Below are 20,228 nucleotides of genomic sequence, written 5' to 3'. Positions count from 1 at the left end.
TAAGAGCTGAAGTAGATGAAACTGTTTAGCCTATAAGATGAAAGTTTAAAGTTACATGCAAATAAGACAGCTCTTGGTGCTAGACTCCAGACCAGTTGACTATCAGATGTCATAGAACTCACACTGAGTGGCTTTAAAGACAGAAAACAATTTTAATGTTGTAAAAGTAACACTCAGTTGAAAGTCAGAAGTTATGCATCTTGGCTTTGCTATAAAAGTCACTCTGTTGAGCCTGGACAAATCAGTTATCCTTGAGTCTCAATGTTCCCATCTATAAAATGGGGAGGAGGTGTTTAGACAATCTTTCCAGGTCTGACATTATATTAATTTCACTCATTCAAAAACACCCATTTATGTGTGACAACATGGATAGACCTTGAGAGCATTATGCTAATGAAATAACTCAGACAGAGAAAAATAAATACCATATGACTTCACTTATACATGGATCAAAAAGAAAAGTGAACTCATAGATATGGAGAAAAGATTGGAAATTGGTCATTGCCAAAAGTGGGTGTTGGGGTATATATAGTGAGAGGAAATAGATGAAGGTGGTCAAAAGGTACAAACTTCCAAGCATAAAATAAATAAGTTCCAAGGATGTAATATACAGCATGGTGACTATAGTTAATGATAGGGACATCTTTAGGGACATCTGGCCAAGATGGAGGCATAGGTAGACACACTGTGCCTCATTGCACAACCAAAATAAGGACAATAACACTTTAGAAACAAAATAACAACCAGAACTGAGAGAAAATTGAACTGTATGGAAGTCTGACAACCAAGGAGTTACAGTAGACACATTCATCCAGACCAGTAGGTGGGGTGGAGTTGGGCAGCTGGGCAGAGAGGGGTCATGGCACAAAAGAAGTGGCACCAGCAGTGCAGGCGGCAGCTGACAGACCCCGGGCATGGGGTGGCAACAGGCAGACCCAGCGAGGTGGCGATTGTGAAGCAAGGCACAGTGTGCAAGGCGGAGGGCTGACCGGGCAGTCCCACATTCGCATGTGCAGATAAACCAGGTGAAACTGGGGAGCAAGACAGACCACACAACCCAGGGTTCCATTGTGAGGAAATAAAACCTCAAAACACCGATTGAAAACACCTGTGGGGGTTGAGATGCTGGGAGAGATTCCCAGCCTCACAGGAAAGTTTGTTGGAGAGACCCACAGGGTCCTAGAATGTGCACAAGCCCACCCACATAAGAATCAGCACCAGAGGAGCCCAATTTGCTTTGGGGAAGCAGCAGAAGTGACTGAAATCTGGAAGAGAGCAGAGCAAGCATCATTGTTCCCTCTCTAACCCCTGCCCTGAATATAACATCACAACACAGTGATGTGTGTTACCCGACCCTGGTGAACACTGAAGACTTCGCCCCTCATTACATTACAGGCATGTCAAGCCAAAAACAATGGTCCCAATGAAAGAGCAGATCAAAGCTCCAGAAAAAAATACAACTAAGCAATGAAGACATAGCCAACCTATCAGATGCACAGTTCAAAGCACTGGTGATCAGGATGCTCACAGAATTGGTTGAAGTTGGTCACAAAATAGATGAAAAAATGAAGGCCACACTAAGTGAAATAAAGAAAAATGTACAGGGAACCAATAGTGATGGGAAGGAAACTGGGACTCAAATCAATGGAGTGGACCAGAAGCAAGAAAGAAACAACCAACCAGAAAAGAAGGAAGAAACAAGAATTCAAAAAAAGTGAGGAGAGGCTTAGGAACCTCCAGGACATCTTTAAACATTCCACCATCTGAATTATAGGGGTACCAGATGGGGAAGAGGAAGAGCAACAAGTAGAAAAGTTATTTGAACAAATAATAAAGGAGAACTTCCCCAATCTGGCTAAGGAAATAGACTTCCAGGAAGTCCAGGAAGCTCAGAGAGTCCCAAAGAAGTTGGACCCAAGGAGAAACACACCAAGGCACATCATAACTACATTAGCCAAGATTAAAATGAAGGAGAGAATCCTAGAAGCAGCAAGCAATAAGGAGACAGTAACCTACAAAGGTTCACTTCAAAAATTTATATGGAATTATAAACGACCCCGAATAGCTGCTGCAATATTGAGAAAGAAGAGTAAAGTAGGAGGGATCACAATACCCGACACTAAACTATATTACAAGGCTACTGTAATCAAAACAGCCTGGTACTGGCATAAAAACAGGCACATAGACCAATGGAACAGAACAGAGAGCCCAGAAATAAGCCCAAGTCTCTATGGTCAATTAATATTTGACAAAGGAGGCAGCAACATAAAATGGAATAAAAATAGCCTCTTCAACAAATGGTGTTGGGAGAACTGGACAGCCACGTGCAAAAAAAATGAAACTTGAGCACCAACTTACACCATATACAAAAAATAAATTCAAGGTGGATAAAAGACTTAAATATAAAACATGACACCATTAAAGTCCTAGAGGAGAACGTAGGTAAGAAAATCTCAGATATTTCACGAAGAGACTTTTTTAATGACGTGTCCCCTAGAGCAAGGGACATAAAGGAAAGAATAAACAAATGGGACCTCATCAAAATTAAAAGCTTCTGCACAGCTAAAGAAAACAGAATGAAAATTAAAAAGAGAACCAACTGTATGGGAAAACATATTTGCCAATGACACCTCAGACAAGGGTCTAATCTCCAAAATATATAGAGAACTTACACGACTGTACTCTAAGAAGACAAGGAATCCAATTAAAAAAATGGGCAAAGGACTTGAATAGACACTTCTCCAAGGAGGACATACAGAGGATCCAAAGACACATGAAACGATGTTCAATATCGCTAGCTATCAGAGAGATGCAAATTAAAACCACAATGAGATACCACTTCACACCAGACAGAATGGCCATCATAAACAAAGCAACAAACAACAAGTGTTGGAGAGGTTGTGGAGAAAAGGGGACCCTAGTGCACTGTTGGTGGGACTGCAGACTGGTACAACTACTATGGAAAGCAATATGGAACTTCCTCAGAAAACTAAAAAATGGATCTGCCTTGTGACCCTGCAATTCCACTACTGGGACTCTATCCTAAGAATACTAAAACACCAATTCAAAAGAACCTATGCATCCCAATGTTCATAGCAGCACAATTTACAATAGCTAGATGCTGGAAGCAACCTAGATGCCCATCAGTAAATGAATGGATCAAAAAACTATGGTACATTTACACGATGGAATTCTATGCAGCAGAAAGAAAGAAGGAGCTCCTACCCTATGCAACAGCGTGGATGGAGCTGGAAAACATTATGCTAAGCGAAACAAGCCAGGCAGTGAAAGACAAATACCATATGATCTCACCTTTAACAGGAACCTAAATAACAAAACAAAGAAACAAGCAAAATGTAACCAAAGACACTGAAATAGAGGACAGGCTGATGGTGACCGGAGGGGAGAGAAGAGGGAATTTAAGGGGACAGGGGGAAGGGTTCACAGGAACAAACTTAAAGGACATATGGTCATAGACTAAGGGGAGGGTGGTAATGGGAGGGAAGGGGGGTGGGTGGGAGGGGGAACTGGATTGGGAGTAAAAAGGAGAAAACTGTAGATGAACAATGATTAATAAAAAATAAAAAAAAAAAGAAAGACCTGAGATGGACAGAAAGAAAGACCTGAGATGGTGGTAACTGTGAAGGAAAGTGTGGAGGGTCATGGCTAAAAAACCTCATGTGGACTTCCAGCCAAGATGGAGGCATAGGTAAATACACTTCGCCCCCTCACACAACCAAAAGAAAGACAACAAAATAAAAAAAAAATAAAAAATAACCAGAACTGCCAGAAAATCAAATGATAGAAGTTGGACAACCAAGGAATTAAAGAAGAAACATTCATCCAGACTGGTAGAAGGGGCAGAGATAAATAGTTGTGGTGGAGAGGACTCTCAGCAAGGTGGTGGCTGGCAGACCATACAGTCCCTCATTTGCATGTGGATAAACCCAGAAGAACAACTGGGGAGCAAGATAGACTGTGCAACTCAGAGTTCTAACACAGGGAAATAAAGCCTCAAAACCTCTGGCTATGCCTCTTACTACATAACAGGGATGCTGAGACAAAAAATAAGGCCCAAATGAAAGAACAGATCAAAGCTCAAAAATAGAACTAAGAGATAAAGAGATAGCCAACCTATCAGATGCAGAGTTCAAAACACTGGTAGTCAGGATGTTCACAGAAATGGTTGTGTATGGTCACAAAATAGAGGAAGAAGTGAAGGCTATGCAAAGTGAAATAAAGGAAAATATACAGGGAACCAACAGTGGCAGGAAGAAAACTGGGACTCAAATCAATGGTTTGGGCCAGAAGGAAGAAATAAACATTCAACCAGACAGAATAAAGAAACGAGAATTACAAAAAATAAAATAAGGAAAGACGTAGGAACTTCTGGGACAACTTTACACATTCCAACATCTGAATCTTACGGGTTCCAGGAGGAGAAGAGGAAGAGTAAGAAACTGAAAACTTATTTGAACAAATAATGAAGGAAAACTCCAATCTGGGGGAGGAAATAGACTTCCAGGAAGTCCAGGAGCCCAGAGAATCACAAAAATGTTGGACCCAAGGAGGAACACACCAAGGCACATCATAATTACATTACCTAAGATTAAAGATAAGGACAGAATCTTAAAAGCAGCAAGAGAAAAGGAGACAGTTACCTACAAAGGAGTGTCCATATGACAATCAGCTGATTTCTCCAAAGAAATCTTAAATGCAATAAGGGGCTGGAAAAAAGTGTTCAAAGTCATGAAAGGGAAAGACCTATATCCAAGATTACTCTATCCAGAAAAGCTTTCATTTAGAATGGAAGGGCAGATAAAGTGCTTCTCAGATAAGGTCAAGTTAAAGGAGTTCATTATCACCAAGCCATTATTATATGAGATGTTAAAGGGTCTTATCTAAGAAAAAGAAGAAGATCAAAACTATGAACAGTAAAATGCCAACAAACCCACAATTATCAACAACTGAACCCAAAAATCAAAAACAAAAACTAAGCAAACAACTAGAACAGGAATAGGATCACAGAAATTGAGATCACATGGAGGGTTATCAGTGTGTGGGGGTGTGGTATTGGAGAAAAGGTACAGGGAATAAGAAGCATAAATTGTAAGTACAAAATAGACAGGAGAAGGTTAAGAATAGAATGGGAAATGAAGAAGCCAAATAATTTATATGTACTACTCATGGACATCAGCTATGGTGGTAGAATGCTGGTGGTGGGGGGGTAAAAGGAGGAGGGAAATAAAGGGGAGAAAAAATGGAACAGCTGTAATAGCATAATCAATAAAATATATTAAAAATTACCTCATGTGTTTCTATTTAGTGACTAGCTCTTGAGATTACTTTATGATTTCTTCCTTGTGAAGTGTTATGTAGCTAGCTCCCTTGGTCTCCCAAGTTCAAATATTTTTTTTTCTGACAGGCAAACATTACTGTCTTCAATATTTTGTGTCCCTTGAGACAGAGAAGTGCATGCCTACTAAAAGCAGTGGTCTGGTTGGACAGCATGTGCATGTCTGTTCTGCCTATGAGGGAGGGCACTAACTTTATCTTTTGTATTTATTGTGAGGCATATAACTAGCAGTCAAATGCTTATAAAATTGAATAGAAGTGAACATAATATCATCCTTGGCTTGAATTATCATCAAGGCTTCAACTAATAGGAGTAGAAATAGTACTACCTATCACTTATTGAATATTCATGTGTCAGGCACTATTATAAGTAATATACATGCATTCTTTCATTTAATTTTCACTACAACTATGAAATACACTCCACTGTAATTCCCATTTACAGATGAAGAAACTGAGGTTTGGAGAGATTAAGTGACCTTTCCAGGGAAACACATCTTATAGGTGGATGACTCCAAAGCCTCTCTTCTTTCTACCACTTCAGGCTGCTTATAGATAGCAGGGTGACTTCTACAATTCTCTTCTTTAATTTCCACTCTCATACTGAGAGCTATTTATAGACTAGAGTCTTTAACCCTTCTCTGTGCTTCATTTGCCTTTGCCTGGGCCCTTAGTGTCCCCCTCCACACTGTGTAATCTCTCCCTGAGACCAAGGATCAGACAGGAGGAGTAAATAGTGTCTTGCTGATGATTCTACAATCTCAACACAAACACTTACCAGTGTTGCTGAGACTTTGTCTTGCTAGCTCATCTGTGAGACCAATTTTAATTTGGAGCCATCTGCCACAGACAAATGAGTAATTATGGCAGAGCCCAGTGGGGTGGGCCTTGGGGAGAAGGTTGGCTTAGCCTTCTTCCTCCTGCCTGCATTGATGTGAATAGCCAAAATATAAAATGACTTGGGTGAGCTGTTGATGCTCACCCAAGTCATAGGTAGGCCAGCAGCTCTACCTCCCTGTTGTTAAAATTCTTAGACTCCAGTGAACAAGTAGGGGTGACTTTGAGGTCATGCAGCTTACCTGGCAGCAAAAGGGAGGCCATCAAAGCCAGGCAGAAGGAGGTAATCTGTGAACTGGGCCTACTCACTCACCAGCCTCTGCTTCGCACTGTAGTGGTAGTACCTTGTGATGAGTGCCACTTGACAGCTGATCTTTCCAACAATGTGATGGGCTAAGTCAAATTGATAAAGTGAAGCTTCAAATAATAGTCATTGACTTCTGTCTAGCATTTACATTTTTTCATAAGACTTTAACATATCTTTATCTTTTTTCTTCTGTACAATATCCTCCTAGATCAGGTAGTGTCAGGTAATGTTAGCTTCATTCCAGATGATAAAATTGAGCTGTTGGATGATTCCATACTTAGATGTGTGTAAAAGACCTTATGAGTTGCTCAAGGTCATCTTGTTACCTACAAGCTGGCTAGTGCCTGGAGCTCTGAATTAGAGCCAGACATTCTGTCTTCTATACCAGTAGCTTTTCAGCTATGCTTGCTCTTCAGGGGCCAAGCAGGAATGGGAGTGTGTGTCTGTGTGTGAACAAGTGGGGCTTTGGGCTCCAACATACACTTAAACTAGGGCAGCACTGGTTTGATCTGTCTGTTTTACATCTGGGAAGGATTTAATTTAATTAAAATGTTAGAGGCTCTGGCTGGCATAGCTCAGTGGATTGAGCACAGACTGCGAACCGAAGCATCGCAGGTTCGATTCCCAGTCAGGGCACATTGCCTGGGTTGCAGGCCACAGCCCCCAGCAACCGCACATTGATGTTTCTCTCTCTCTCTCTTTCTCCCTCCCTTCCCTCTCTAAAAATAAATAATAAAATCTTTAAACAAATGTTAGAAAACCACTTCTAAATAGTAATTATCATAAAGAGTATAGTGGGTTGAACTGTCCTCTCAAAAGATATGTTCAAGTCTCAAATCCCAGTACCTCTGAATGTGACCTTATTTGGAAAAATGGCCTTCGTAGATATAATGAAGCCAAAAAGAGGTCATCCTCGATTAGGGTGGGCCCTAAGTCAAATGACTGGTGTTTTTATAAGAGAAGGGAGAGGGATATTTGGACACAAAGACACCAAGGAGAGCTCTATGTGATGACAGAGGCAGAGATTGAACTGATGTGACTATAAGCCAAGGCATGGAACAAATTCTCTCTTAGAGATTCCAGAAAGAACCAGCCCTACCAACACCTTTATTTTGGACTTCTGGCCTCCTGAACTATGAGAGAATACATTTCTTTTATTTTAAACCACAGTTGTTATAGCTTGTTATGGAAGACATATAAAACAAATACAGAGAGGCACATAACTCTCTTAGCTAGAAACAGGCGGTAGTAAGCTTATTAAGATGCTGCTTCTATGTCCAAACCTCAAGTTTCTGATTCTGTAGGTATGCAATGGGACTGAGGAATGTGCATCTTGACAAGTTATCCATATGCACGGTGATTGATCTTTGAGCTTATTGTGATCATACACAGGTACAAGTCTATTTGAATTGTTGCTGGATTTGCTGTCATTACTGATGATCTTCCTCTAGTGGTTCCCAGAAGTCAGTGGGTTGAAGGGAGTAGACTTAATGGACAAGAAACAAGCTGGTATTAAATCTTTTGCAGTCCAAAACATTTGAATTTTGAGAATTATTTAAGAGTGTTTATCCCAAGGAATCATAAATTCTCCGTCACCAAAATCTGCCTCTAAGGAAGTAGGCCATAGTAGTTTGGGAGTAGATGCTGCCAAGAAGGTCAGATTTCTGGAGCAGCACGAATACCACAGAATAATACACAAAACAATATAGTAACAACACACATGCACACCGTGTTCTACTGGTTATCTAGTCCAGGGATTTGTCTCTTATAGAGCATCACTATTTTACTTTAAGATTTGGTCCCTATTAAAAATGCACATCTCCATGTGAGTGTTGATACTTAAAGTTGGTGTCTGCCATTCAGGCCTGGCCTCCAATCTTTATCTGAGAGCAGTTTTGATTGGCAAGAAGAGGCAGAAGAGGATCATTGGTCTGGGGTAAAGATTGAGCTGAGGGGGTCTTGCTGCCAGTCTGTCAAACCCCATAACCAGGAAAGCCAAAGAGGGCACTAGTTTACCCCAAATTGATGGAGATCAGCTATGCCTAACCCCTTGAAGAGATGGGGGAGGATATCCATAAAAAAGACAGGTGTTTAGATTCTGTTTGTTGGAGGAGTGCTTCCTGAGAGTAGCTTACCCATTTGGATACAAGGTCCTTCAAGAGGCCTGCATTTGCTCACATCCCTGATTGCTCCCAGGTAAATAAATCTTGTTTCTATCCCCAAAGAGGCAGAGCTCCAGCACTGTGGTAGCCTATTGCTATAGTTACTGATGTATGACATCACAGTGATTGTCAAAGCAATGGAACAAAATGAAATTTAACAGAGGCTGGCAGTGGGGGTTGTGAGAGAAGAGGAGTAAGGGAAGAGAAGGCTGCTAAAGAGACTGGAGCTGACAGTTTTGTGGGTTTGTACATATAGTGTGATATCAGAGTATGGACAAATGAGGTCTTATACTGGCAGTGTGTCTGAAAGGATCTTGGTAAAAAACAGCTTGTACCAAACAGTTTTACCCAGGTTCCATATGCCTGATAGTTCACCATTGATGATTTATTTCTGTGAGTTAAGTACTGTCTTTATCCAAGGAAGATCATGCTTTAAGTTGTACTTTAGTCTAATTTTACCTAATACCTTTCTTCCTTAGCATTTGCAAAAACACTGGGGAAAGATGGAGGAAGTGGGGGCCATCAAATAAGGACTGCCTATTTTCAAAACTCAGATAGGGCCGGTATTGCTAGCTCCCTCTTCAGAACTGCCCTTGTGCTCTTCCTTCTTTCAAAACAATGATGAAGCCAAACGTTATTGAATATAAAAGTCTGGAATGTCTTTTTCAATCAGTTGGCCATATGCTTTTCTGGGTGATACACTTAATTCCTTCATGTTAATCAGTAAATATTTATCCGGGGGGCAAAAGTAAATTTCCAGTTGTATCTGAAACATAGAGCTTATTCTTGTATTATTATATATTAATTATTATATTATTTATTATTATTAACCTACTTTTGCCCACCATTGTTTATTACCCATTATATACTATGCGCTGGGTTAGGTGCTGATGGGGGAAGCATGGAAACAGTTGGGCATTAGATTATGCCTCACATTAAAAAAAAACAATCTAGTTACAGAGAGTAGACATTTATACAAGGAAAGCTGACAAATGGTATATTGGTGTCAAGTGAAGGCCTAAATGATTTCAGAGGTGAGCAAGATTATAATGCTGCAGGGTACCTGGGTGAGCCTTTGTTCAGACTGGCACATTAAATCTCTCAGGTACTTAGCAGGGCTCTGAAGAAATGGGGCACAGAACAAATCGGTTTTAATGTGGATAGTGATGTGGACTAAGTAGGAAACTTGTTCACATCTCTCTGTTTTTGTATTAATCCACATGATGAATCCTTTCCAGAGAGTTCATCCATCCATACTCCATTGACCTACTGCATCTCAGAACTCCTATGCTGGGAATTCTGACTTAATCAAACTGCCAGAGAAGCAGTACAGCCTAATTATTAAGAGAGTGGGTTTAGGGTTTCAATCCTGGCCATGACACTTATTGTGATCTTGGACAATTGACTTATCCATCCTGTGACTTGATTTTTCTCACTGGTAGAATGGGGATGATAATAATAGTGTCTACCTAACAGAGCTACTGGCAGGATTAAATGAGATAAGTTGTGTATGGTGCTTAGCACAGTGCTAGTCATATACTATTCATTTATAAGATAAATATTTATCGAGTGAAGTAAATGTTGCAGACACTTTCCCAGTGTTGGGATACAGCAGTGAAGAAAAGAGACCAGGTCCCTTCTCTTTTGGCCCTGAGTTAAATCCTGATGGAGAAGAAGGAGATTTAGGCCCTTTACCCAAAGAACTTTTAATCTAGTGTCTTTCTTTTTCCTCTATCAATTATAATTCTTAGTCTTCTAGTTACTATGTAGCTTATTTTAATTTCTTTTTATTTAACTAGGCAAATATTAAAATTATGAATTCCCTTTAAACTCAGCTTTGGTCATATTCCATAAAATTTAATATTGAATTTTTTTATTATCAATATTTTTAAGTACTTTGAAATTTTTGTTTTGATTTGTACTATTTCTACTTTTTAATGTGTTGCAGTATTCTACATTTGATGGCTGTATTTTCTTTGTCTCCACTATGCCCAATTCTATGCTTCAAGTAAGAGATACAATCAAGAGACATGTTTGACTCGAGGGGTTTAGAAGGGACTAGGGGAGAAAGGACTGGAAAAAAACTGTTAATGAACAGTGTTGAGTGCTAAGTTTCATGAGTTGGTTTATCTTGTAAAGAGAAGACATTGTAGTTGCTGAAATTAGGGCAGGAATTATAGAATTGTTATAATATTTTGGAAAGAATAAGCCAGCATCATTGCTTAGAATGTCTAGAGGGAAAGAAAAGTTAGAAGGAGAGAGTCCAGTTTGAAGATTTTCATGTTATCTAGGTCATTGGTTTCCAAATCTGAGTGTGTATAAGAATTCTTTAGAAGCTTTGTTAAAATACAGCTTGCTGGGTCTCACCCTTAGAGTTTCTGATTCAGTCTATGGTGGGGCCTGAGAATTTGAATTTCTATTTCTAGCAAGTTCCCCTAGTGATGGTAATGTTGGTGCTTTAGGGACAACACTTTGAGAACCACTCATTGAGAAGAGAGATTATGGGAACCAGAGGCAGAGTGATGGGAGTTAGGCTGGACAGGAAAGTATGTAAGAGATATTAAGAGGTAAGAAACCACAGGGTTTGGGGATTGGATATGGAGGCTAGGGAGAGGAAAGACTCAAAGATGACTCCAGAGTATGAAACCTAGGTGCTGTGGAAGGTCGGGGAATCACCGAAGCAAAATCCCAAGCATCTAGGGGTGCAATGCAGTCACATGACAGGTACTAGAAAAATATGGGAACCCCAGTATCCATCTGAATTTGCATCATGGCACATGTTTAAAGGCCTCCTGTCCTCCTTCAGGACAGAGGCTAGTAAAAAGAGAAAGCTCAGGTCTGTGTTTGGTTTATTTCTTTCCTAGAAAGTAACATTTGAGTAGAGGAAGAAAATGAAGATAGAAAACAGAGGGGAGGAGGGTAGAAGGAGCTTGAATATTTTGGAAATGGAGAGCACACTTTTGGGTGGTTAAGTATTGAATATATATAAGGGCAAATACCAGTAAGAAAAAGGCAAATGAGTAAAACTAAGCATGAGCCATACAGAGTAGCTCTAAGATACCACCTGAGATCATTGATGGTATTTCTGAGAGCAGAGGGTTGCCATGTAGAGGCTTTTCAATTCTAACCTACTTGACCTTCCATAGTTTCAAGGCTTCTGAATATGGTATCCTGTTGTCCCTGACTATTTCTCAGCCTATAGGGACTTCTCTTACCTGCTTCTCTCCACTGGGCTTCCTGTAGCTGAGCAGAAGCTCCACAGCACCCACCACTTCCTTGCGGATGGCATAGAGCAAGGCATCACCTACATACACACTGTGGTTCAGCAGTAGTTTCATGATCTCCAAGTTCTCATTCTCAATAGCAATGAGCAGAGCGTTCCGGCCCAGAGGATCCATGCAGTTGATGTTGACATTGTAATAGATCTCTGCCTCCTGAAGGGCTTGCTTCACAGTGGCATAGTCCCCTTTCTCTACAGCATTGAGAAAGGCCTTCTCCTCTGTAGAGAGCTCTGTCTCAGCCCTCACAATTTGCAGGGGGATGCGGTCTCTGTATGGTGAGTAGTTGACCTTTTTGTAGTACAGTTGTGCCATGGTTCACAGCAATTTAGAAATCTGAGTGAGGAGAGAAAGGGAGACCAAAGAAATTCTTAGACACTTGAAGGTCTCAAATGGCCAGCTGTGGAGGAAGTCTTGCTAATGGTTTGGAAAATCCCAAACCGTTTTAATGTCAGAATTTTTTTCTTCTTGCAAAGGAGTATATCAGAGAGAGCCCAAGCTTTTGGGTAAGAAGAAACATGGTTCAAATCCTGGCTTTAACAGCTCTGTGATCTTGGATAAATTACTCAAGTCAAGCCCTCTGCATTTCAGTTTATTATTATTATTAAAGGTGTCAATATTAATAATTTGTTAGCAGTTATCATTAGTGACTGCTCATTGTGTACTAGGCCCTGTGCTAAAGAATAATTTTTACCTCAGGAAGCCTATTGTGAGAGTTAAATAAGATAATATGTTATCAGAGTAACTGGCTCAGTATAAACCTCATGAGACATGGCACAAGCTAGTTCTTTTCTTCCCTTTTGCTGCCTGAAAATACTCATAATACCTGTGATTGGTGATACAAAGTTGGAGTTTGTCTTGGGTCAGTTCCTCTGGGATCTGGGCCTGTGGGCTTGTCCTTGTGGTGATTTTCAGGATTACATTTATAGTTTCCCAGATGCAGATCCTGGATTGCAATCCTGTTTTAGTGTTAACTTAAACTCTGCCTGCTTCTTGCTGCTGCTCACTGTATAAGGGGTATTGGCTCCAACAGGCCAAAGGCAGCTTCAAAAGATAAGCACACACCCCCTCTGTCCACTCATGATTTTCCCTCCACCATTCCAAACCAAGGAGCTTATAGATTTCAGCATGTAATTCAGTTCTGAGAAGTGAATGGTCTGTTTTACATGCACCACATCTAAAGCCAGATTTTCATAGAATTTAATCTAAAGTAAATCCTATTATTGAATTCCTGCAATGTGTTTAACTTTCTCTGGGAGAAAAATATGATGGTCTTTGCCTGCATATGCATGGAATGAATCACAGTATAGAGCTCCTGTTTTGTAGTTCACAGATCAAATGCATGCACATTCCTCATTGAGTCCATGTATTAGCCCTGTAAGGTAGAAATGGCTATCCTCCCTAGGGGAGATGAGTCTCAGACCCATTAGGTGACTGACTCTCCTTTACTTCTTAATCCTGGGACTTCCAGGGTCCTCTGGAGGTTGAGTTTGGATAGACTTAGTTACATGTATTTCATTACCAAACTCCTTGGCCAGCAAAAAGAAATGGAAACGTGATAAAGGGACTCTTAGCTCATCATCTTGATGTAAGAGAGATGAAGACATGAAGCTCCCACGAACATTTGCATCACTCTTCCAGGTAATAACATCCTTATTTTGGCAGAGGGATAACCATACGTTATACTAAGTGGCATTTGTGATTCATGTGCTTGTGATCTTCTGGGAAGTTAATATTTGAAGATGAGTTTACCTCTTGCCCTGAACAGGCCTAAATGACAAATTTCTCTCTGCATTGAAATCTCAGGACAGCAGGGTGCTATTTGGATAGAGTAGGTGCTAACTGATAGCAGGGTGCTGTCAGTCTCGAGAAGTACTGATATTTTCCTGTGCTACTTTCAAGTAACTCAACAGTAACTAAAAGAAAATTGTGCTTAGAGTAAGCATTTGTTACTAAACAGTGAATGATTTTAACAATACGAATGTAGACTGCCTCCCCATCTCCATCATAAACAAAAATGGAGGAGGAAAAAGAGATGGAGTGATCTCCTGTAGAGAGACTCAGCAACTTAATTTAGTTTATGTTTATTTAGTTAATCAATGTGAACATGGTAACAACCTTCTGTGTACCTAGCAATATGATAGTCACTTTTGGAAGATATAAAAGAATAGATTCCTGCCTTCATCATTTCTTACCTGGACCACCATTTCACAGCCTTAGAACTGATTATGCTGACCCCATTCTCTCCCCTCCATATTGTCTACCACAAATTATCCCATGAAACACAAACCTGATCCCATTTCACTCCTCCATTGATTGATTTGATTGATTTCTGTTCTTGTGATAAAATCAACACTCCCTACTGAGGTCTCCTAGGTACTGGCTTATGTTTACCTCTCAAATTTCATCTTAAGCCATTCTCTCATCCTCATCTACTGTTTTATTTATTCATTTACTCTTAAATTATAGTTGACATACAGTATTATGTTAGTTTATATTTACATAACTTACAAAGTGATCACCCCAATAAATCTAGTACCCATCTATGTACCCATACATAGTTATTACAATACTATTGACGATATTTCCTATTCTGTACTTTATATTCCCATGGCTATTTCCCAGCCATGTGGAGCTTCTTTCAATTTTTCCAACACATCAAGTTTTTTTCCCACCTCAAGGCCTTTGATTACCACCTGGAACACTCTTTTCCAGCTCTTTTCATGTTTCCAAACTCAAAAACATGTACCTCTTCAGAGCAACCCTCACAAACCACCCTCTACCCAGTATTCTTTCACATTCTTCTCTTCATTGTACTATTTCCTCTTCCTTCTTAATGCTTATTACAGTTTGTAGTTTTCTTTTTCCTTTTCTTACTGGGTAATCATCTGCTCTGTCCAATTCTTATTAAAGCTCAAATGCAGAGATTGCATCTGTCCTGTTTTTTTTTCAGCACCTGCACCTAGACAATTCCTGGCATATCCTGAATGCTTGATATTAGTTTGATGAAAGAATGAGTAAAACTTCTATGATATTTTCTCACTTGTCTCCATCCATATGACTCGTGTTCTCTGAGTTGCCAGTTTATGACCATGTTCTTTCACATGGCTTCATCCTACTCTCTCCACTTAACAAAATCCTTCTCAACTTCAGCACCTTGCTGATATATTCTCTTCTTTGTGAAGCTTTCCCACAATGACCTTAGAAAGTTAGTCAATCTTCCTCTAAATTCTCCATGGAGGCTTGGATCACAATTCTGCAATGTCACCCAACTGTATTTCTTCCTGCTTCTAGGGTAAGAATACCTTGATTCTTGTCTTCCTAGCAATCACACATGGTCTGAAACATGAAGTGTGTTTAACAAATGGATATTTAATGAGCAAATACAATCTAGCTGAGGAGGGTTGGCAAAGCCATGGGATGAAGTTATAAATTATGTGGTACTGATTTGAAGCTTTGGGATTTCATAAAGGGATCAAAGGATGTCTGAAAAAAATCACAGAGAAGGTGGTTATTAAGCCAGTCCTTGGACAATGAATTAAAAGTGAAAATGTGAGGGTAGTACAGGCACTGCAAAGTGCAAGAACAAATGTGGTGAGATTGATCATGGCCTGGTTGGGAAAGAGTAGTATAATAAGATAGAGGGATTAGAGGTAAGCTAAAATTCTATAACCTCTGTTTCCCCATCTGAAAAATTATCTTAAACATTTGCTGCCCATTTGCCATTTAAGAGGCTACCATGAAAAGAAAGGATGGATATCTTTTTACATGGTGTCACTGGTGGTGCTGGGCAAAGCATAACTGATGCAGGAAGATCTGTGTCCACTTCAGTAAGGCACAGCTGTGTAGGAAAGTGAAGAAAAATGCATCCCAGGGAAAGGTAAGAATGAGTGGAACTAACTAAATTGGTGCCTTATTATGTTCCAGGCACTGTTCCAGGAGCTAGTGCAATAAAATAATTATTATAGTATTGAATACACAACATGTCCCAGGCACTTTGCCAGGTACTGCAGTGGCACTATTACTACTACTGCTTCTAATAGTAATAATAATGAAGGCAACAAGTAGTAGCATTCATTAAACTCTCACTATGTGCCAGATGTATGGGTTATAATAGTAAAGAGAGAGCCCAGTAAAATTATGGTAAGTTGAGACTTGAAGTAAGTATAATTGAATGATAGATAGTCAATTCAGAGTCTAGCTTTACTTTTCTTGCATTTGAAATTAATCTGGCATATTGCATTTCCAGTGAGTTGTGTTATGAGAAGCTTCGTAGTATCCCCCATATAGAGAAAAATACCTCTTTCCCCAGATGTTTGCCTGATATTATACTATTAGAGTCACTCCTTTGGTTTAGGTTATTACGTCTCTAAAATTATACCTGAAAAAGAATAATAAATCATGTGGCTGAACAGATTGTAACACCTTAACGTGAATTCATTGATTAGGAAATTTGCTGGGGTTCTAGGCATACAGAGGGTATGTCTAGGAGAGAGAAGATGTGATGGAAGCAAAAGGAGAGGCCTGCTGTCTAGTCTAGGAAATTTCTTTTATATTTTTATGCCCAACTCTACACTATACATTGAGTGATGTAAAATGAGTTCCCTGCATTATCTGCTTATGTGTAGGTGTATGTAAATGTCCAAAGACTTGCCTAGTACCTGCCTTTTTCCAGTCCCCATAGCTGTAACCTCAGTCTTGTTTTGGGTTCGGAGATCAATCTTTTCTTCATATGCTTCATAGTTGTCCTACTCTACCATTATTCTGAGAATAAGTAATAATAGAATTTATGGCATCTCTTGAAGATATAGTATTAGGTTGGTGCCTTCTCATCACCCTTTACCTTTATACTTGGCAGATTGCAATCATCTGCCATTAACCTGAGCCAAGAGATGAGGTTTGGCTTTCCCATCATTATGCACTGGCCTTGAGGTGTAGTCTTAACTGAACAAAATGATACTTAGCCAGCATTTCATATGAGAGAACCTGATTCCCAATTTAGTCCCCCAAACATGAAATGTTCTAATAGTGTGTCTCAGGGGGCTTATCATGTTCTCTCTTTTCTGTGATGCTAGCTAGAAAAGTTTGTCTAATGGGATCTGTGATATTTTTAGGCTTAAATGATATCATTTGAAGAGCTAGATCATCCTGCCCAGTGAAGAAGATCCCCTGTCCAATGGAGAAATCCCCTCGACAATTAGCCTTGTTAAGTGGCTATACAGTTAACGAGCATTTCCACTGAATGGAAACTCACCACTTTCTCATCTAAATGGTGAATTTTGACTTTTAGCAAAGGCTTCTCTATGTTCAATTGAAATTGCCTGCCTACAACTTCTCTTTCATGACCCCAATTCTAGTCTCTGGAGCAGCATCAAGAAGACCTCTCCTTTTCTTCCACATGGCAACTGTTCAGATGTTTGATTTCAGCTCTCATGTCTCTTTCTGCTGAGTCTCCCCATCACTAGAATTATGAGCATTCTAGTGGTTCACTTCTAGTTATGCAATACTTTGTTTCTCTTAAAATACAATGCTCAGGATATAATCCTAGCAGTGGAATTGCTGGGTCAAAAGGAAGATCCATTTTTAGTTTACTGAGAAAATTCCATACTGTTTTCCATAGTGTTGTACCAGTCTGTAATCCCACCAATAGTGCACTAGGGTTCCCTTTTCTCCACAACCTCTCCAATACTTGTTGTTTGTTGCTTTGTTTATGATGGCCATTCTGACTGGTGTGAAGTGGTATCTCATTGTGGTTTTAATTTGCATCTCTCTGATAGCTAGCAATACTGAGCATCTTTTCATGTGTCTCTGGACCCTCTGTATGCATCTTGGAAAAGTGTCTGTTCAAGTCCTTTGCCCATTTTTTAATTGGTTTGCTTGTCTTCTTGAAGTGGAGTCATGTGAGTTCCTTTATGTTTCAGAGATTAAACCCTTGTCTGAGGAAACCCTTATCATTGGAAAATATGTTTTCCCATATAGTTGGTTCCCTTTTTATTTTAATACTGTTCTCTTTAGCTGTGCAGGCAGTGAAAGACAAATACCATATGATCTCACCTTTAACAGGAATCTAATCAACAAAACAAGCAAATAAACATGCAAAATATAACCAAAGGCACTGAAATTGAGAACAGGCTGACAGTGACCACAGGGGAGAGGGGAGGGAATTTCAGGGGAAGGGAGGAAGGGTTTGAAGGAACTAATATAAAGGACACATTGACAATAACAAGGGGGGTGGAGATTGGAGGGAAGTGGGGAGGGCTGTGGGGGTGGGCTGGAATGGAGGTAAAGGACAGAAAGCTGTACTTGAACAACAATTTTAAAAAATACGATGCTCAGAAATGCACCCAGTGCTCTAGAATTGTCAGGCCAGCACAGATTATACTGTGGCTATATATTTTTTCATTCATTCACTCAAAAGTGTTTTGTTAAGGTCAAGATAACATAACATCTTATTTCAGAATGCACTTTAAACCATCCTGCATAATGGTGTATTTGCAGTATTATGATTTTAATTTATATAAATCTTATTAATCTGATAATTTTATTAATTTACAAATAATAAATTAACATTAAGCACTTACCATGTGCCAGATATGTGTGTACTAAAAGCTTCATTTACATTATTTAAATTATTTCTCACTTTTAAAAGACATTTACCATTATTATCTCCCACTTCACAGATAAGGAACCTGAGGCAGAGAGAAGTAAATGGTTTAAGTTCACACAGGTAGTAAGTGGTAGAAATGGAATTACAGCCTTACTTCTGACTCTTGAGTCTGCCTTCTTAACTACTTTAATGAAGATAGATTCTTTTGTATGCACCTCAATGCCTATAATAGTTCCAGGAACAGTAGATATTTATATTACAATTGAATTAGTACTTGTTATGCACCTACTATTTATCAGGGCTACAATACTTGGTAGTGAGGTAAACAAATTTAAATGAGACTGGCCTTCAAGCAACTCCAAGTACAGAGGAGGAGGCAAAAATAAAAATAAGTTAAATATACTACTGTGTGATAAGGATTCCAATATACAGTATGAACATAAAAGAAGAAGTATTCAACTCTACTTGGGAAAGTAATAGAAGAAAATGTAATATTTGAGCTATGTCTTGAAGGGTTGGTAGGAGTTTGAAAGAACAAAGTAGTGATGGTCATTCTAGATGATGAACATAACATGTGCTCAGGTGTGGGTTTACAAAAACACAATGTATTTTTTTCTTTTTCTTTTATTTTTTATTGTTGTTCAACTACAATTGTTCCCATTTTCCCCCATTACTCTCCCCTGCCCTATCCACCTCCACCTCCCACATTCAATCCTCCCCGTGGTTGTCTTTGTTCATGGGTCCTTTATACATCTTCCTTGACTTGACCCGTCCCTTTCCCCCATTATCTTCCTCCCCTCTGGTCACTGTCAGCTTGTTCTTTATTTCCATGTCTTTGGTTCTATTTTGCTCGCTTGTTTGTTTTGTTGATTTTGTTTCACTTATAGGTGAGATCATATGGTATTTGTCTCTCACCGCTTGACTTATTTCACTTAGCATAATACTTAGCAGTACCATCCATGCTATAATGAAGGGTAAGAATTTCTTCTTTCTTTCTGCTGTGTAGTATTCCATTGTGTAAATGTACCACAGTTTTTGGAACCGCTCATTTACTGATGGGCACTTAGACTGTTTCCAGCAGTTGGCTATTGTAAATTGTGCTGCTATGAACACTGGGTTGCATAAGATCTTTTGAATTGCTGTTTCAGGATTCTTAGGGTATAATCTCAGCAGTGTAATTGCTGGATCAAAAAGCAGTTCCATTTTTAGTTTTTTGAAGAAATTCCATACTGTTTTCCACAGTGGCTGCACCAGTTTGAATTCCCACCAACAATGTACTAGGGTTTCCTTTTCTCCACAACCTTGCCAGCACTTATTTGTTGATTTGTTAATAATGGCCATTGTGATTGGTGTGAAGTGGTATCTCATGGAGGTTTTAATTTTCATCTGTCTGATGGCTAGTGATGCCGAGCATTCTTTCATATATCTCTGGGCCCTCTGTGTGTCCTCCCTGGACAAGTGTCTGTTCAAATCCTTTGCCCATTTTTTAATTGGATTGTATGTATTCCTGGTGTGGAGATGTAAAACACAATGTATTTTAAGAGCATTTTGGCTTTCTTTCTATTCTTCAAAACTCTAAATCATGTGACCACTTTGAGAGGCTTGCACATGCAGTTTACTGCTTATAATCTTTTACAACTGGGTCTTTGCAATTTCTTTCTTATCATATAAATTTGAGATCA

At 39.4% G+C, this 20,228-nt stretch overlaps 1 protein-coding gene across 1 annotated transcript in view; it reads right to left on the bottom strand.

The window, feature by feature from the left end:
- TRPC5 (transient receptor potential cation channel subfamily C member 5) overlaps positions 1 to 20,228 on the bottom strand; it is a 346,676-nt gene that overhangs the window by 157,821 nt on the left and 168,627 nt on the right. Inside the window, exon 2 of the mRNA XM_045817615.1 lies at positions 11,877 to 12,275. Coding sequence (XP_045673571.1) covers positions 11,877 to 12,254 — 378 coding nt within the window. The 5' untranslated portion in view covers positions 12,255 to 12,275. The remainder of the gene's footprint in view (positions 1 to 11,876; positions 12,276 to 20,228) is intronic.

Source organism: Phyllostomus hastatus, unplaced genomic scaffold (genome assembly GCF_019186645.2).
Source record: "Phyllostomus hastatus isolate PE091 unplaced genomic scaffold, TTU_PhHast_1.1 phas_scaffold_28, whole genome shotgun sequence".
Lineage (NCBI taxonomy): Eukaryota > Metazoa > Chordata > Mammalia > Chiroptera > Phyllostomidae > Phyllostomus > Phyllostomus hastatus.
This window is presented reverse-complemented; position numbering and strand designations above follow the sequence as displayed.